Below are 18,695 nucleotides of genomic sequence, written 5' to 3'. Positions count from 1 at the left end.
TCCCTGACTCTGGATGACAGGGAAGGGTAGAGCAGGAGAACCCCCTCAGAGGGACCAACTCACATAACCACTTATGCTTAGTGGGCCAAATATGGAGCCTAAGTCCCCCTAAGCCCCCAGGTTCTCCCAAAAAGGTCTGTGCAGGAGGCTGAGAACAGCTGCGTGGACCAGGAAGGGGGTTATCCCCTTGGTGACCACTGGCTGGCTGCTCTTCTGTACTGCTCAAGTACAAAAGGCCACAGGCAAAGCCAGCTACATCAGACGTGACATGTACAGGGGCATGCACAGACATATGTTATAGGACACCCAAATATGAGCTGCATGGTGCTCACAGAAGGGTCTACACGGACACGCAGATACAGTAACACACATGCTGAAGCCAGGCTCGCAGATTGCCATGCCCACATATACACTGCTATGTGCACACAGGAACACACAACCACACACATGCATAGACACAGAGACTCACAACAGTGCTTGCATGACACAGTAACAGTTCACACATGTCCACGGACACAGGCTCACCTTGACCCATCTGCTAGGGGCCCTTTGAGCTCTGGTGTCTACATAAGTCTCCACAGAGACACATGGGTCCCGTTGCATACACATGTACACACCCTAAGCCACATCTGCCCCACACCCCCAGTTTGTGTGGCTTCGGCTCCCTGCCCACTCTGATTGCACAAGAGCCCACAGGTAGTAAGGCAGCCATCTGTTCCCTATAGTGCAGTGGGGACTGAGGCATGGAGATCGGTGGAGGCCACACAGCTCACAGAGGGAATGCTGAAGCCTAGGGGAAGGCTAGTTTCCTTATGTTTGTCCAACACGTGCATCTGTGTCTCTCTGTGTGCCCCAGGGTACTCACAGAATTTACACATCCAAGTATCCAGAGGGCCTCACTGACTATCTAGCCAATCACGTGTGTCTCAGATGAAGATGCAGAAGAAGGCTTTGGATAAGAGCCACAGGCCTAAGGCAGGCCATGCGGACCCACAGAGAGGACAGATTCCCTATGGCTATACTGCACAAATCATAGTCATCTGCCACCAACAAATGGGAGGACTTGCCCTCTCCACTTCTGCAGGGTGCCTGGGTGGGCGCAATGTCTCCACAGGCTTCACACAATCGCCACAGAGTTATGCGGGTAGGGAAGGCCAGGTGGACAGTGACCCTAGACAGGGTTTCCCAGAACGCCCAGGTTAAAATCTTACTTTCAGCTCCCCCTCTCAGCCATCAGTGGGGAAATGAGTTACACGTGTGCCTGATCTTGCTGGCTTTGAAATCACCTGTAGGGATTTGGGGAACATTCTTTGATGTGCTGCAAAAAAAAGTTGGGCTTCTCCCCCCGCCCCCCCCCTTCTTCTAAATGATAGAACTCTCATCTTCCTGACAGCCAAGGAATTCTTAGCCCTTCTCCCCCATCCTGAGATTCTGGGAGCTCACACTGGACTCTCAGGACAGCACGCTCTTAGATGCTGTGGACTGGTTCTAGTGAGGCAGGGGAGTAGACAGGGCGGGGCGCTCCCTATGGGCCCTCTAGGCGTCCTGAGAGTCCTCTCAATACTCTTAGGGAAAATAGCACAGAGGCTCCGAGAAGCACTGTGATGGAGGATGGGGACAGGGACCACACACACACACGCGCGCGCGCGCGCGCACACACACACACACACACACATGCATGTACACACAGACAGACACACATACACACATACACACGCACACACGCACACATACAAACACAGACACACACAGACACCCACACAGACAGACACACATACACACACATACACACGCACACATGCACACATGCAAACACAGACACACGCGCACGCACACACACACAGACACACAGACATAGACACACACACACAGACATACACAGAGACACACAGACACAGACACAGACACACACACATACAAAACAGAGACACACACACACACACACACACACACACACACACACACACACGGGGGGGGGGGCAGGACACTGGCCAAGCCTGAGGAACCTTCTCCTGCCCAGCTTTTACTTTTGCCCAGAAGAGCTGTGCCACTTGAAGCAAAGGCCCTCCTTACCCTGGTCTTGGGCCTTTAGCCATGTGCTGGACACTGGGTCTTCTATAGGGAACCAGGGCTTGGGAACAATGGGCTCCCTGCATCCAGATGGCTTGTCCAACACTGAGTGAAGCGCAGTGGGGTGGAAGGAGTATTTCTACTTTTATTGTTTTCCTGGCAGGAGGAAAGACACCTGGGAGTCACCAGGGAAGACACTGGCACCTCATGTCACTCATGGGTGGCAGACCATCAGGGAGCTGATTAGGCATTCCTAGCAGGGTGGGGCTGGTGAGGGCATCTTGGCTGCCTTGGTTGCTGCCCACTGACTTCTTATTAGGAACCTGGCCCAGCCTCCCCTGACCTCCTCGGCTCAGCCAGACTCTGACGTGCTTTGGCAAAGCCGGTCCGGATTTCTTGGTTTATGCGGTCCTGCCATGGGTCTCTGGAGAGAAAGGAAAAATGAGGGTCATAAATAACTGCCAGAGCTAGAGTGATAGTTGGCTAGGGCTTCCTAAAGGCGCCAAGCATGCCTTCTACTCTTGTGTCTGCAGCCTGCCCTGGCCACAGTGGGCACACTGGGCACACTGGCTCAACGTTTCCCATTTTTCTACTGTAGGAGCCCAATGCTCAAACATGTGAAATCTTCTCTGTGGCAACGCAGTGACTGGCCATCTGCCTGTGAGGCCACCCTTCTGTGCCCTACTTGGCATATAACTCCAGGAGGCACTAAGACAAGGGGTTCCCTGGACATCCCCCCTCCACACACACACACACATTCTCTTTTTCATCCTCTGCCTGTGATGCCTGGAGCTGGCCAACCAGGGCATTGCTTTGATCCAGAGAGTGAAACAGGCATCTGAGAAAAGCCAAAACTTCACAGAACACCACAGGAGACATTTGTTGACACTGGAGTAAAACCCAACACTTCTCACGTGTTAGGCAAGCATTCTGCCACTGAACCACTCGGGGACACTTTTGATGCTGGTTGGTAAGGGCAGAGGGAAGAGAAAGAGAGCTTCGTGGGGTGTCTCCCTGAGGTGTTGTGGGGGCGATGCTCTCTGAGTTCTGTTACCTGGGTCGGTGGCTGTGCCAACACATGGTCAGGATAGGACTTCTGTCCCTGATCTCTCTCTCTCACTTTGGAAATAGTATGTATAAACAGATGCTTGTGTGTGTGTGTGCGCGCGCGTGCGTGCATGTGTGTATGTGTATCAATCTGTGAATGTGTACATGTGTATGTGTGTGCATGTGTATGTGCACCTGTGGATGTGTACCTGTGTGTATGTGTGTGCATGTGTGTGTGTGCAGTGTGTGCATCTGTGGTTGTGTACATGTGTGTGTGTGTGTGCGCTCGAGCAGACCCCTGCCAGCTCACACGCAGGCTCTGAACACAGATCCTCCCCTGCCTGCTTGAGGCTCCAAGGCAGGTGATGCTCTTTACAGCTCATCTCCAGTTTCCTCCCTCCCTGAGACAGAAGATGAAAATGTTTCTGGCACTTTCTAAAGTTTCTGCCTAAGAATGGAAAAGTCATCAGCTGAGGGAGCTTGGCTTGATAAATGGCAGCCACGCCTGCAGGTCCCCCAAGTCCTGTGACAAGGTAGCTAGGGCCAGAAAGAACTTTCCTGAAGTGTAGACAGGGACAGTGCCTGGCTGGGGACAGGCCAGGAAGGGACTGGGGCTTCATCTGGGTGTGACCAGATCAGATGGACAGAGGGAGCATGTGAGCTGAGACTTGAATCGCAGGAAGGGGCAGGGGCACCCCAAAATTAAAATTGGGAGTGTGGCTCAGTGGAGGAGCACAGTCTTAGTTCAGTCCCAGCACTACAAACAGTTTTTTCCTTAAAAATATTAAACACTTTGGGTTGAGTGCAGAGAGCCTTGTAGAAGAGTTGGGGGAAGGATAGGAGGTCCCAGGAGGACAGGAGCTCCAGAAGAAGACCAACAGCTGCAGCTTGCCAGGGCCCTGGGGGCTTGCGGAGACAGAAGCACCAACCAAGGACCATGCATGGACCGGACCTAGGCCCCCTACGCATATGTACCCCATGGGCAGTTGGTCTTCATGTGGGTCCCCTAGTAAGGGGAACAGGGGCTGTCTATGACAAGGACAGATGCTTGCTTTTTGATCACTTCCCCCTGGTGGGGCTGCCTTGCCAGGCCACCAAGGAAGAGGATGCACTCAATCCTGATATGATTTGATGTGCTGGGGTGGGTTGGTGAGGGGGGCTCCCATTTTTTAAGGGCAGTGGAGGGGGGATAGGGGAAAGAGAGAGGGAGTATGGGACTGGGAGGGAGGAGAGAAGGGAGGATGCTACAATTGGGATGTAAAGTGAATAAATTAATCAACTAAAATAAGATGAAACACTTAATGACAAAAAAATTACTAAAAGTGGCAGGGCATCTTAAGTCATAGCAAGAGCAAGAACAAAGGCCCTGGGGTAGGGAGACTTGAGGAGGTGTGCTTTAGGAGGCAGCCCAGGTGCCCAAGGGCAGGTGTCCAGCTGCAGGAAGCTGCAGAGCCAGTGCTGGCTGGGGCAGACCCAGTGCTCAGAGCAACCAGTTAGACCAGCGGCTGTCAGCCTTCCTAACCCTGTGACCCTCATGTTGTGGTGATCCCCAGCCATACAATTATTTCATTGTTATTTTATAACTGTAATATCGCTACTGTTATGAATCATAATGTATGCAGGATATCTGATATGTGACCCCTAAAGGGGTCATGACCCACAGGTTGAGAACCACTGTTTTAGGTGCTCTGGTGAAGGGGAAATTTTAACCTGATGCTGAGTCATCTGGAAGGAGGCTGATACATTGCAAGCCCAACTTTCCCTGGTGGACTAAGCCCCTTGACCTTCATGGTCCCGGGACCCTCTGTCTTTTGATAACACTTGTGCCTGCTGCCTTTGCCTGTGGAGGCTGCTCACCGGGGCAGGGGAGCAGGGGACAGCCTGTTGGAGGGACCTGTTACTGCTCCACATGGCACTCAATGAAGGACATGGAGCCCCAAGGATGGAGGGCGGAGAACATGCTGTTAGACGCCCAAGCTCTCAAGAATCTTTCTCATGCTGCCTTTTTTTTTTTCCTCCTTAATGTAAGAGTCTCACATCTGTGGAAGATGACAAGGACACCACTGGGCATCTCAGAATAAAGAGACCCTTGGTGCTGGGTGTGTGTGGCATGCCCCTTGTGTGGTGTCCCTCCAGACGGCCCGTTTATACAGCCTTTGTGTTGATACAGGAAACTCTTGTGCAGGCCAACTGAGCATCCTGGGGGGCCCCCCCGTGAACCCTAATTGGCCTGGCTCAGCCAGGCTGCGGAGCAGACACAGCTGCCATTCAGCCAGGCAGACAGTGCTTAGCACCAGGTAAATTACGGATTTCCCAGGTCTTTCCAGTAGTCAGGCCTTTAACAATCTAAAGTAACGGCTCATCCCTGATGGGGAAGTGTTCAGTTTTGGGGGGCCCCTTCTCACTCACCCAGGCTTGATAGACAGAGGTGTAGGGAGGGGTCTGCAGAATCCCACCTTCCCTGTCAGCCAGTAGGTCTCCTCTGAGCCCTTCCCCTGAAACAAAAGAAGAAGAGGCCTGGGCCCTGAGGAACGCCCCCAGGCAAGAAGCCTGGCTCTGCCACTTGACATCTATTGCCTATTCGACCTTGGGCGACTGCATACTTCACCTCTCTGTTATCTCTTAAAGCTATATCGAGGATTGGATAATATAATACTTACCAGTTAAAGAGAAGAAGGCAGGCCTGGAATGCTAATGCCTGAGGCATGCACCATGTAGAATCCCTTCCAGCCTTTCCTGGAAGACTCTACAGCCTCTCCTGGGATTGCGTGGGAAGGAGCTGTCGGACACTGAGGTCCTGTGCTAGTTCACCCCTTAGGGTTCCTCTGTTGACCCAGTTCTCTGTTTCTCAGGACATAGCATGCTATGTTCATGTCCCCAAGTCAAACACTCCTGCCCTGGGCTCATCCCATCCACACTCACCCCGGTCTGTCCCACCCCTGTCAAGCTCAGGGTGCCATAGGCAGACACCAGACCTCGAGAGCCTGAGAACCGTGCCCTCGGTGGGTGCCTCCTGCAGCTCCTGCTGTGGCCTCATCCCACAGTGTTGTGAGGTGAATCATGAAGAGTGCTGAGAGTGAGGTCCAGTCCCAGCCCTGGGGCCTTTAGACTAGGCAGCCCTTGTCTCCTAGTCAGGCCTGCCCCTAGCAGAGGAACTTGGGGAAGAGGATGGGACAAGGTGAGGTAGGAGAAGTTGCTGCCTTCATCATATATTGCATAGGAGGAGAAGAAGAAGAAGAAGAAGAAGAAGAAGAAGAAGAAGAAGAAGAAGAAGAAGAAGAAGAAGAAGGTGGTGGCGGCTGCAGTCAGGCCTCAAAGTTTTTCTCTGCCTCAAAGGAACTTATAGTCAGTCAGCCCAGGATTATACTGTGGTTGTGGAAAGCCACTCATGGGTGTACAGGGAAGTTGTGACAGCCACTATTTGTAGAAAGTGAGGATGGTCTTGGGTCAGGGTAGGCTTTGGTGAGAGGTGATGTCTGGACTGGGTTTTGAGGGATGCACAGGAGCCCAAGAGTATTATAGAGAAGGCATAAGCACAGCCGTCATCAGGTGGGGTCAGGAGTTAGTCATTGCTTTTCTAATTGGATTTCCTCAGCTATGTAACATGAGGATGTTTTGTTTTGTTTTGTTTTGTTTTTTCACAACTGCTCTGGAAGGTTATATGTGTTCCATATAACCAGGGAGCCACACAGGGAGATCATCAGTGGCCACACTTCTCTGACTCTAGAAAAGAGCCAAATGGCTCCCAGGAAGAAGTTTTTCTTGATTCTAAATTGAGGAGCATAGAGGATCACCTCTGTGCCTAGCTCACACAAACTGGCCAGCTGAGACCATCCACTGCTGCCCAGAATCCAGTCCCCAGGGCAGGTCTCACCTTCAGTTCGGTCTGACCTCTGACATCAATTTTGTAGCCTTCATCAAGGCTGAGCAGGGCCTGGACGGTGCTTTGGCTGGCATGGATTCGGTATGCTGAAAAGAAAGGCAGAAACCAAGCCACTACCTGGTGGCAGCCTCCTTCACTAAGAGCCCCAATCAGTTACAGCACACAATTATACATATGATTTTTTTTCTCCTAACCCTCTCATTCCCTCACATAGTTGGTCACTAAAAGAGCTCCAAGAAGCAAATTACATATGAAGTGTTAGGAGTGGAGTCCCGGGGATGCAATGTTTGCCTGTAGGGCCACCACATCCAGTGACACAGTGTGTGCACTGAGCTGCGTGAGGGGCTGCACTAACCCCACCCAGAGGCAGAGGCCCTAAGAAGTGGTAGTTTTGGGGTGCTTTCTTCAGGCCACCAGAGTAGCCCCTCCGTAAGTAAGGGCCTCAAAGGTTGGCAATGTCTACCTGGTGGTCTTGGAGCTGACCTAGCGTAACAGGGGTTGGCATGCAGCCAAGTAAAATCTGGAACTGGAAGGGGTTACCTTACTGTAAAGGGAGGACACCAAGGCCTTCCAGGCAGAGCCTGCTCAAGGACACTGGGCAAGTCCACTACGGAGCTAGCGGGGAGGACCCAGATTTTCTGCCTCTTGTGTCACTGTCTTCTATGCTAGTTCTCCCATGAGATCATTAAAAAAACAAACAAACAAAAAAACTCCATGGAAAGTTAGAGACCACATATCCTTCCCTTCTGTCCCCTGTGCTGTCACCTATGTTGGCACGCTGCCACCAGGTGGGGACATGATTACTGAGTACTGTTTCCTGCAGCTGGTGGTGGTCTGGCTTTGTTGTGGAAGACGCCTCCCCAGGGTGTGGCAAGGTAGCAGTCTGAGACACTCACGAAGGCCAGTGGACTCCATCCTGGATGCGGTGTTGACGGTGTCCCCAAAGAGGCAGTACCGCGGCATGGTGAGACCCACCACACCTGCCACGCAGGGCCCTGAAATCCAAATGTGCCTGGGGAAGTCCAGGAGGTGCGAGAGAAGTCCCAGCATCCACCTCCCTATGCCGCCATACCACCCTCTTTGTGCCCTGAGCTGAGGGCCATGCTGTCTGGAGCCAGAGGAGGGAGAGGGCCTGAGGGAGACAGTGCATATGCTGGGCTCCGTGCTGGGGCCCTGGCCATGTGGGAGATGGAAACAGTAGCCAGTACTGGGATGAGGAAAACAACCTGGAGACGTGACTGTTGACCTATGTCTTGAAGGGAAGACAGATGGGCCAAAGATGGCAGGCTTAAAGGCCTGGGAAACTAGCTGAGTGTGGGTGAGAGGCTGGTGGGAACCAAAGAGAGAGGCTGCAGGGGTCAGTGAGGAGAGCCACAGCAGGGAGATAGGAGAGGCACAGAGACCCTGTTCTGAGGTCTCTTCCACACCCAGGTCAGAAGACATTTAACTGCCCCTACTACAAGAGGTTTCTGCCTCTTTCTTCAGGCTGCAGACTTTTCCATGTAGAATCGGCCATCCTTGACCAGATGCCAAGAGCAGAAAACCTCAAACCAAGTAAAGTTTGTGAATCCCAGTGCCCAGACTCTTTGGTAACCAAGGTGACCAGAAACAAAGCTTTTCTGACGGAGTAGGGATGCTGGAGGTCCAGAGACAACACCCGGGCTGACCCACCACCAGTGCCCCCTGGGAATTCTGGGAGGCTGGTCTTGCCTTGGTCGTAGGCCCCAGCCCTTCTGCCTACCTGAGTGCAGGCCAGCCCTGACACGGATGGGCACATCGGGTGCGTGCCTCATCCGGAAGTTGCCTGCATAGCTGAGGATGTCTAGGGCCATGTTGGCGATCTCAGCAGCATGCCGACTACCATTGCGCTGAGGGAGCCCAGAGGCCACCATGTAGGCATCCCCGATGGTCTCTACCTACAAACAAGAACCTCATGTTGGGACAGCCTGTCCCACACCCAAACCTACATGCCACCAGTCAGGAGTCCTCACCACACGCCTACCCCAGATCTAACACACTCCACAGCCTTTGCTAGACTTCCAGGCTCAGGCACTCGGCACTGGTCAGTGCTGTGAACTTCAAGTGGCCTCTTGTCTATAGGGCACATGACAGCTTTGGTCTTGTCTTTGAGAACAGACCCAGAGAGCAGTGTGCACAAAGCCATGCAACCACCCAGGGCTTCATCTGAAGACGACATCTATCAGGGACAGTCTGGTGTCCTGACTCTGCTGGCTTCCAAGGATACTGGAAAGAAAGTGAGGTCTTGGGCAACCTGTAGCAGTCTGTAATCCTTGCACTCACGAAGCTGAGGCAGGAGAACTGCTGCAAGTTTGGGGCCAGGAATCTTCCGTGAGCTATATAGTAAGACCTTGTCTCAAGGGGAGATTGGTGCAGGTAGGGGTGGCGGTGGCGGTGGCGGTGGCGGTGGCGGTGGCGGTGGCATGGTTCCATGGGTAAACAGCTGAGTGGGATGACCTGAGCGTGATTCCCAGAACCCTCATGGTGGGAGGAGAGAACTGATTCCACAAGGTGTCCTCTGTTCTCCACACACAAACGCATGCTCACTCCACACACAAACACATGCATGCTCACTTGCTCTCTTCACACACACACACACACACACACACACACACACACACATACTCGCGCGCACGCGCACACATACAACATGTAGGCGTACACTTTAAAAGTAGGAGAAGGAAAGAAGGTTCTGGAACCATCAGGTTCCACTCTAGCTCTGTCTTGTGGCCACAGCTCCCTGTCTTTGAGCTGCGTGTTTAATGGGTTGACAGAGCCAGCTGTAGCACTGCCCCACAGAGCAGGACCTCAACCGCAGGACCCGAGATCGGCATGATGCCCCCTCCATTGCATCCTTCAGAGTTGCTTGTTTCTCGGACACCACCATGCCACATACACCCCACGTCAGCCACGTATCCTGGCTCTCACCAGATGGCTCTCCCACAGCCCAGCACTTCAGAGCTCAGGGTCAGCCACTCGCTGGCCTTCACAGAGGTGGGGTGCCCAGAGGTGTCTGGTGTTGAGCAGCTACCTACAAGTGAGGCCATGGCTGCTTGTAATGGATGTGCTTCCTTCAGACAGACGGGAGGTTACTGCAGAGGGGAAGCGAGACGGAGGGCTGCCTTCTGCTGAGCATGCTTGTGGAGTCTAACTGTGCCATGGACTTGCTGTGCAACCTCGATGAGGGAATCCTGCCCTCTCTGAGCTTCATGTGTCTCAAGGGCCAAATCGTCCTGGCTAAAGGCACTCACAGTGCTAAAGAAGGCATGCCGCGAAGACATTTAAGGCAAGTTCTCCCTCAGCGTGGGTACTTCCGTGTTTTCCGTGGAGGCCTGGGAGTTGAGCCGAGCTGCAGCCAGCCACGGCTAGCATTATGCTGGTGGCTGTGTGAAAGACAGCAGCTTGTCTTCTCATCTACAGAGCAGTCCTGAGCCACGGGAAGTTCAGCCCCACGCTTCACTCACGGGAGCCTCGGGCCCAAGGGAAGCTTAGGGCTGTTTGATGGATTGCATGGCCTCACACCACACACTGCAGGCCAAGCTGGGGAGCCACACTTGTCCCCAGTCCCTGCTCTCCCGTCCCATGCCTTGTTCAAGCCTTGAGCCCCAGCACTCAATTCTATGCTATGTACGGGTACGAGAAAGATGCTTACTCAGCGATGCTGATGCTGGGGTGGTCCTTCTGTCCCCACCCCACCCCTACACCTACCGCACACTCCCTCCCTTCCCCCTACCCCTACCTCCACACACGCAGGAAATGGTTGTATGGCTGCTTTTCAGGCCAGAAAGGATTCAAAACAGTAAGTAGATCCTGCTGTTGATGGGGGCCCGGGAGCGGAGGACGGACACTGAGTCAGATGGTAGGAGTGATGAGAGATGCATCACACATCACAGGGACTGGGCCTGCTGTTCCCCACATCTGGAGGGGAACAGCCTTGTTTGATTTCATTTCCTTCTGCTGGGAAGATGCAGGCCTCTTGGCCAGAGTTCAGAGCAGAACCGAGGTGTGATTCAGAGCTGGGAGGGCCACATGTGTGAGAAGAGATTAGGAGAGACAGGAGAGACAGGCCAGGGGTGACTCAGGGCAGATCAAAGCATTGGGGTTTCAGGGAGACACCTATGGGACCCACAGGAGGTCAGGGTGTGGGCCGCTGGCCTGCCAGACAGTGCTTGGAGCCATGGAGTCCCCAAGAGGAGCAGAAGAGTGATTGAGGACTCCAGTGTCAGTGGCAGAGGCATTTGTAGTGTCTGCTGGGGAGAGTGCCCGTGACAGCCTGTGGACACTCAGTGCTCCTGATGGCTTTGCTGCTGTCACTGTGGCTCTAGGCAGACTTCCTTCCTCTCTGGGCCTTAGGACCGAATGAACAAGTTTTGTCAAGAAGAGTTTTGAGAGTGTTAACGAGAGCACTTAACCATGTCTGGGAGGGAAGGGAGTGAATGGGAGGTTGAAAAGATGGCAACACAGGGGAGTAGGGAGAGAGGAAAGATGGGTGAGCCAGGAAGAGGAAACAGTGTGTGGGAAGGCCAGGTGGTGTGAGACTCGAACCCTCGGAGAAATATGGAAGTCCACAGAGAAGGAGCAACAGCGAACACACTCAGAGAAGGCCAACCCCAGAGGGCTTGTGAGATGGTGTGACCTGACATTTTATCCCAAGAGAGTCTGTCATGCCGAGGGTGAACTTCCTAAAAGAGGCTGCAGACCCCATGGCAAGTCCAAACCTCAGGTCCCCATAAGCCACCTCACCTCTGCCATCTCCCCTGTAAGTTGGGGGCACCTGCACTTTCCTCGTAAATCCTCATGCACACAAAACCCTTAACAGCATCCTGTATACAGTAGGTGCTCCATAAGAGCTGGGACACTACAAAATAATGCAAGCAGCAGTCTGCTTGCCTGCTCTATCCCCTGACTCTTTCCAGCAGCTGCCCTTGTCTTCATCCCCTAAGGGTTGTGACCTGAAGAAGTTGCTGGAAACACACACACGGGGTCAAAAGCCAATAGCGTTTGAGTAGGGTGACATTTGAACTCCCTTCCCCACTTTCTCTGTTACCTCTTGAGCAGCCATGGGGTACCAGTTCCTAGACAAACATAAAGGGCAGGGGTGCAGGACGCAGAGGTGTGGGATGCAGGGGTGTGGGGGGCCGGGGTGTGGGAGGCAAGGTTGCAGGAGAGTCTCTATAGCACAGTTGAGCTGCAGAAGAAGCAGTAAGCCACCTGCCCTCCCAGTCACAGCGGACACACTTCTATGTCCCCTGTGAACTGCCAAGATGGGCGTTGTCGGATCCACAGATAAGGAAACGGGGCAGAGAGGGGTAACATTTGGGTAAAGCAACATGTTTGGCCAGGCTAAAACCGAACCCAGGATCCAAAGGCACACCAGAAACAGGCCTCAGAAGGCCTTGATGCCTCCACCAAGACTTCTGATTCCTGTCTACTGCTGGCCCGTGCTGTGTGTCCTGCCGCAGTGACCCATTTGGAATTCCCTACTCACAGCCCTGTCAATCCTCGGTGCCTGCTCGCATAATCTGGACAGTGCTGGGAAGAAGCTTCCTCCTCCAGGAAGCCCTCCCTGCTCTCCTCACATCATCTCCTCACTCCCTCAGCCCTCTCTCCTTGTCACTGTCTTCCTTGGCTAACAGAATTTGTCGGGAAAAGCAGTGTGCAGATCCCAGGCTAGAGCTCAAGAGGCCAGCATGCCTCTTCCCTCTCTCAGAACCCAGCCATGAGTGTGAACCATCTCAGAGAGGCTTTGAGTCAGAGCAAAATCCTTCCAGTCAAGGTTCCCGAGATGCAGCAGACCAAGCTGATATCAGCAAGCTGCATCTCCCCGCTCCAATCCCCCCAATCCTCCCACCCCGACCCCACATAGCTGGTGGGAAAAGTGTGTGCGCCCAGGAGTATCCTTTAGCTCTTTTGGAGGCTTGTAACAAATGGCTTCTTTGTATGCTACTGGACTCGGAGATTTTCATTACACAGCAATAGCTAATTGATACAAGTTCACAAGTAAGTGGATGAAAACAATTTTCTGGTGCCAGCTGCGGTGGAGGTGTGGGGGTGGGGTAGGTGTGGGGTGGGGTGGGGTGGGAGTGGAATGGGGTTGGGGTGGGGGATGAGGGGGTGGGGGTTGGGATAGGGTGGGGTGGGATGGGGTTGGGGTGGGGAGTGAGGGGGTGAGGGAGTGAGGGGGTGGGGGTTGGGGTGGGGTGGGATGGGGTTGAGGTGGGGGGTGGGGGTGGGGTGGTGTGGGATGGGGTTGGGGTAGTGGGAAAGGAGTCCTGCTGTTCTCACCTTATACACATCATGGCTGGCTAGAACAGCATCAAACATCGTGTAGAGGTCATTGAGGAAGCCCACCACCTCAATGGGCTCACTCAAGGCGGAGATGGTGGTGAAGCCCACGATGTCACTGAAATAGATGGTGACCTGCTCGAAGTACTCGGGCTCCACACTGGTTCCCATCTTTAGAGCGTGGGCAACAGACCTGAAGGGGTGAGAGGGTCCGGGTGAGGACCCTGTCTTTACAGCTTGAAGTCTGGGGACGTGGCAGGGAGGAAGTCCCCAGTTGGCTGGTGTGTCAGCCCCACAGGACAGACCTGTCCTGACTTCCTTAGAAGTGAGCTGGGCTCACAGTGGCCGCTTCCAGCTCCCAGGGTGGGGGACAGTAGGAGGTCAATACTGAAAGGCACAGCTGCAGCACCCAATATACGGGGAAGGCTAGAAAAACATGTGAGATAAATGAGAGGAAATGAGGCTGCGGGGATGGTTCAGTCAGTGAAGGGGCTGCGTAAGCACAAGGACCTGAGTTTGAATCCCAGAACTCACATTAGAAGCCGAGAGTGAGGCTGGGTGTGGTGGCGCATGCTTTTAATCCCAGCACTTGGGAGGCAGAGGCAGGTGGATCGCTGTGAGTTTGAGGCCAGCTTGGTCTACAAAGCAAATCTAGGACAGCCAAAGCTACACAGAGAAATCCTGTCTCAAAAACAAACAAACAAACACACAAACAAAACAAAGAAGAAGAAGAAGAAGAAGAAGAAGAAGAAGAAGAAGAAGAAGAAGAAGAAAGAAGAAGAAGAAGAAGCAGCAGCAGCTGAGGATGACGTGTGTATTTAGAAAACCAGCACAGAGGAGGTAGAGACCGGAAGATTCCTGGGGTTGCCAGTCAGTCCAGGCAGATTGCGGGCCACAAAGAAAGACTATCCCAAAAAACAAACACAAAAAGTATTCTAAGAAATGACACTTAAGGTTGACCTCTGTCCTCACACACATGCACACACATGTGCACTCAAGCACTCACACATGTGTAGGGGGCACAGAAGGGCCTGGAATGTTAAGCACACAAGGTTGCTCATTCAAGGGAAGGAATGCAAAACCCATTTTCCACCCGAAAGCTTGGAGCACACAGGCTTCCTAGCCTGGTGAGCTTTGTGCAACCTCGGTGGCCAGAGCTGGCACCTGACCCTCCCCCAGGCCCTTCTCCTAAATTTGTTCTTCTCAGGCACTCTCTAGAACACATCTTTCTGGAAGGGGCCACATGTACTTCTCAAAGAGTCTTAGTCAGGTCTGGTCTGTATTTAGCTTACTTTATTCCTCAAAGGGACTCGGGTCTGCTTTGCTGTGCCTGAGGGATTGAGTTCCTTGTCACAAGAATGGTTTTCCATGAGGGAGTGCTGGGATTAAATAAGCCTAAAGCTAACAACTCGGGGTCAGACTCCTGAAATGTGAACCAACACTGGCTACCGAGTGGTGTTGCACCAGACCACCTTCTTGCCTCCAGTGGCTCTCCCTCTGCTGCCTGCAAAGGTCACACAAACTCTCTTAACTGATGTCCAACAAGGAGAGCTTGACCCTCAGAGAAAGAAAGATTTTTTTCTTTAAATAGAAGAATGTGTGTGTGCGTGTGTATGTGTGTGTGTGTGTAAGAGAGACAGAGAGAGAGAGACAGAGAGAGAGAGAGAGAGAGAGAGAGAGAGAGAGAGAGAGAGAGAGAGAGAGAGAGTTGGGTTCTTCTCAGTTGTCTGAGGCCATGCATTTTATGCAATTATTGAGGTGTCTGTTAAAATCCAGGGGAGAGTTGGCCAGTGGTGGTGCACGTCTTTAATCCTAACATTTGGGAGGCAGAAGCAGGTGGATCTCTTACCAGTTGGAGGCCAGCCTGGTCTACAGGGAGAGTTCCAGGACAGCCAAGGCTACACAGAGAAACTCTGTCTCCAAAAACAAAACAAAGCAATACAAAAATAAACAATAACAACAAAAACCTCAGAGAAACAAAATATTCAGAGCAAAAGCTCCGTGACTTTGTACAAATGACTGTAAAATTCAATCCTTGGTTTCCTAACAAGGAACCACTGATGTCAACAATTGGAAACGCATAGCAGCTAACGTAAAAAGAGCTCGTAAAAAGAATGATAAAATCACTGTCAATTATTTTACAATCTGGATTGCAGTAATGATGGACTCTCTTTAAGAGAACCATAATAAAAAGGAGATCCTCCAGGCGCATTTTTCGCAGGGAGCAAGGCTTGCTGAGCCAATGGGCAGCTCCCACCGTTATGGAGGTTGTGGCAGTGTTGCTACTGAGCTTCCTTTGAGGCTGCCTCTGGCCCCACCCATGTATCAGTTCTGCCCAGGCCCCAGGTCCCTCCCTTTTACCCATGATGCAAAAGGGCAAACATTGGGCTAAGGGATACTGATCCAAATTTGACTCCCAGAGACCAACTGCAGCCTGAGAATCAAGGGAGAAATGGATGCAGTATGGGTTGACCAGAGGCCCTTGCATGGGGAAAAATTAAAACAGGCCCAACTTCTAGCACAGGAACAATTACAATGAGGACATATATGTATATGTGTATATATGTCCTTCAGTTAGTCCTTGGAATTCCACTATTTTTCTAATTCATAAAAAAGTGAAGAGTAAATTTTGAACGTTATATGATCTCAGAGGCATAAATGTTATTATGAAAATAATGGGGCCTCCAGCCAGGGCTCCCTCCTCTGATTCCATCACATTCTTTTTTTTTTTTTTTTTTTTTGGTTTTTCCAGACAGAGTTTCTCTTGTATCCTTGGTTGGCCTGGATTTGCTTTGTAGACCAGGCTGGCCTCAAACTCACAGCGATCCTCCTGCCTCTGACTCCTGAGTGCTGGGATATTCTATTTGACTTGAAAGCCTGTGTTTTCCACATTCGTGAACATTCTGATGATAAGGAATGTTTTGCATCCTTTGTTTCTACTTTCAACAGCCAACAACCAAGGGCCTGATATCAGGGGAAAGTTTTAAGCACAAGGGATGAAAAATAGCCCCACTTTGGGCAACAGTTGTAGGAGTCTCCTTTGCAGGCAGCAGTGGGAGAGCCACTGGAGGCAAGAAGGCAACACCACTCAGTAGCCAGTGTTGGCTCACGTTTTCAGGAGTCTGACTCCAAGCTGTTAGCTTTAGGCTCATTTAATCCCAGCACTCCCTCATGGAAAACCATTCTTGTGACAAGGAACTCAATCCCTCGGGCACAGCAAAGCAGACCCGAGTCCCTTTGAGGAATAAAGTAAGCTAAATACAGACCAGACCTGACTAAGACTCTTTGAGAAGTTCATGTGGCCCCTTCCAGAAAGATGGGTTCTAGAGAGTGCCTGAGAAGAACAAATTTAGGAGAAGGGCCTGGGGGAGGGTCAGGTGCCAGCTCTGGCCACCGAGGTTGCACAAAGCTCACCAGGCTAGGAAGCCTGTGTCCTCCAGGCTTTCGGGTGGAAAATGGGTTTTGGATTCCTTCCCTTGAAGGAACAGTTCTGTGTGCCTAACATCCGAGGTTCTCCTAGGGACTGTTTTAAGCACAAAGACCCCTGTGCCCTTACACACATGTGTGCACACTCAGTGAATAAGAGTGAATTACTGGCTCTTAGAGCACCTCTTGAGTTCTGGTAAGTGGACTAGAGGGACCCAGGCATCCGCAGGCCACTCACGGAGGCAGCATCTGTGAAAGCAGCCTTTCTGTCTTCCGCCTCTCCAGTTCCAGCTCCTCTGTCCGCTCCTGGACCAGACCCTCCAGGCTTTGGGAATACTTCTCCAGCATCTGCAGCATGGAGTCAGCCACGCTCATCTTCCTGCCTTGGTTGATGCTTTTGAACTGAAGAGAAAACAGCACCTCAGCGTCAATCATCAGAGTCAGCGCCTCCTGCACATGGCTCCGGAGTGAGCTAGGCAGAGCCTCTGCCCCGGGGTGATGGAATGAGGTGGAGACAGATGTGTGAGTCATCTGGAGACCAGATGGATGTGGGGGAACCTCTCTGTGTGGAGTGGGCAAGGAAGAACAACAGCTGAGCAGAGGAGTGTGTGTCCAGGCAAGCGTTAGCATTAACAAACACACAGCCAGGTTACCCAGGTCTCACAGTAACCTTGTGAGTGGATGGAGAGAGCCATTGTGGATGGGGGAATGGGTGATGGATGGGGGCATGGTGAGTGGTTGGATGGATGGACAGACAGATGGACAGACAGACTGACAGACAATAGGTAAATAGAGTATATAACACTCCATTTCACTTCTACTTCTCTACATATCTGAGGGCATTAAGACCAAAGGAGTCTAAATATTTAATAAAAAAATAAAACAATAAAAAAAAAAAAAGAAAGAAAGAAAAAAAAAATCCAGGAGTGAAATGTGCAGGTAGAAAGTGCTCACTGTTTAGATACAAGCTTCTTAGCAACAAAACCAAACAGAAACACACATTACAAATCCACTAATGTCTGAGACGACAGAAGATTAAACCCATTGTCCTGAAGAAATACAACTGCTGCCAGTGCCCAGCAGAGAGAAGCCTGTATTGGGCCTTCGTATCAGAACACTGGGTCACAAATGACATCTCTTTCCAAGCCAACCTCTAAGAGGCTAAAAGAAAGGGAGAATTTAGCTACCCAAGAGAGTGGGTAAGAGTCATAGTTATTTCCGGCCTTCTGGCCCTGCCCTCCCTGTTGTGTGATGCAATCCCACCTTTGTCCTGCCAAGCACAGTGTGTGCTCACCCAGGCTTCTTTGCAGTGAGCTTCAGGCAGGGCCCTTTCTCACAGTCACCCTTCCTCAGAGCCTGTGCCTCATGCCCTGGTTTCCTATAGGATGCCCTCTGACCTCCACAGAAGATGTAAGCCTTTTGCTCCTTCTACCTCATCTACCCTCCCGCCCCGCCCCCCCCCCCATCATTGTGAGCCTTGGAGCTTGTTAACTCTGAAATCCAGATCCTCATGTGTGAGGAGGTGCCACCCGTGATGCTACCGTATGCATATGTGTGTGTGTGCATGCGCACGTGCAAGCATGTGCATGCCTGTGCATGTGCACATGTGTGCGTGCCTGTGTGTGTGCACATATGTGCATGCATGAGTGTATACATGTGTGTATGTGTGCATGCGTGTGTGTGTGTGTATATGTGTGTGTGTGTGTGTGTGTGTGTGTGTGTGTGTGTGTGTGTGTGAATGTCCCAAGGAGCCCTGTAGGTTGTCATTGCCTGCCATGATGCCTTTTCCCCTCCTTCCCTGCCCCTCTGACTTGTTGAACCTTGGCAACTTGGTGCTGTGGCTGGGGACTATGAGACCAGCATAGGAAGCAGAGATGTGGCCCTAGGTTTAATGGGCTGTTCCTGGAGGAGAGCTGTCCTGCCCTGAGGACTCATGCAGGCTTGCCTCAGCCCTCCCACTGAAGTC

The 18,695-nt window shown here is 52.1% G+C and overlaps 1 protein-coding gene across 1 annotated transcript in view; it reads right to left on the bottom strand.

Moving 5' to 3' along the window:
* Positions 1–2,032: 2,032 nt before the first annotated feature.
* The window catches only part of LOC127191967 (guanylate cyclase D), a 37,257-nt gene continuing 20,594 nt past the window's right edge, over positions 2,033–18,695 (bottom strand). The window contains exons 13-19 of the mRNA XM_051149324.1: positions 16,968–17,131; positions 13,304–13,496; positions 8,742–8,916; positions 7,897–7,995; positions 6,992–7,086; positions 5,527–5,612; positions 2,033–2,494 (exon numbers count right to left, since the gene is read on the bottom strand). Coding sequence (XP_051005281.1) covers positions 2,386–2,494; positions 5,527–5,612; positions 6,992–7,086; positions 7,897–7,995; positions 8,742–8,916; positions 13,304–13,496; positions 16,968–17,131 — 921 coding nt within the window. The 3' untranslated portion in view covers positions 2,033–2,385. The remainder of the gene's footprint in view (positions 2,495–5,526; positions 5,613–6,991; positions 7,087–7,896; positions 7,996–8,741; positions 8,917–13,303; positions 13,497–16,967; positions 17,132–18,695) is intronic.

Source organism: Acomys russatus, chromosome 7 (assembly GCF_903995435.1).
Source record: "Acomys russatus chromosome 7, mAcoRus1.1, whole genome shotgun sequence".
Classification (NCBI taxonomy): domain Eukaryota; kingdom Metazoa; phylum Chordata; class Mammalia; order Rodentia; family Muridae; genus Acomys; species Acomys russatus.
This window is presented reverse-complemented; position numbering and strand designations above follow the sequence as displayed.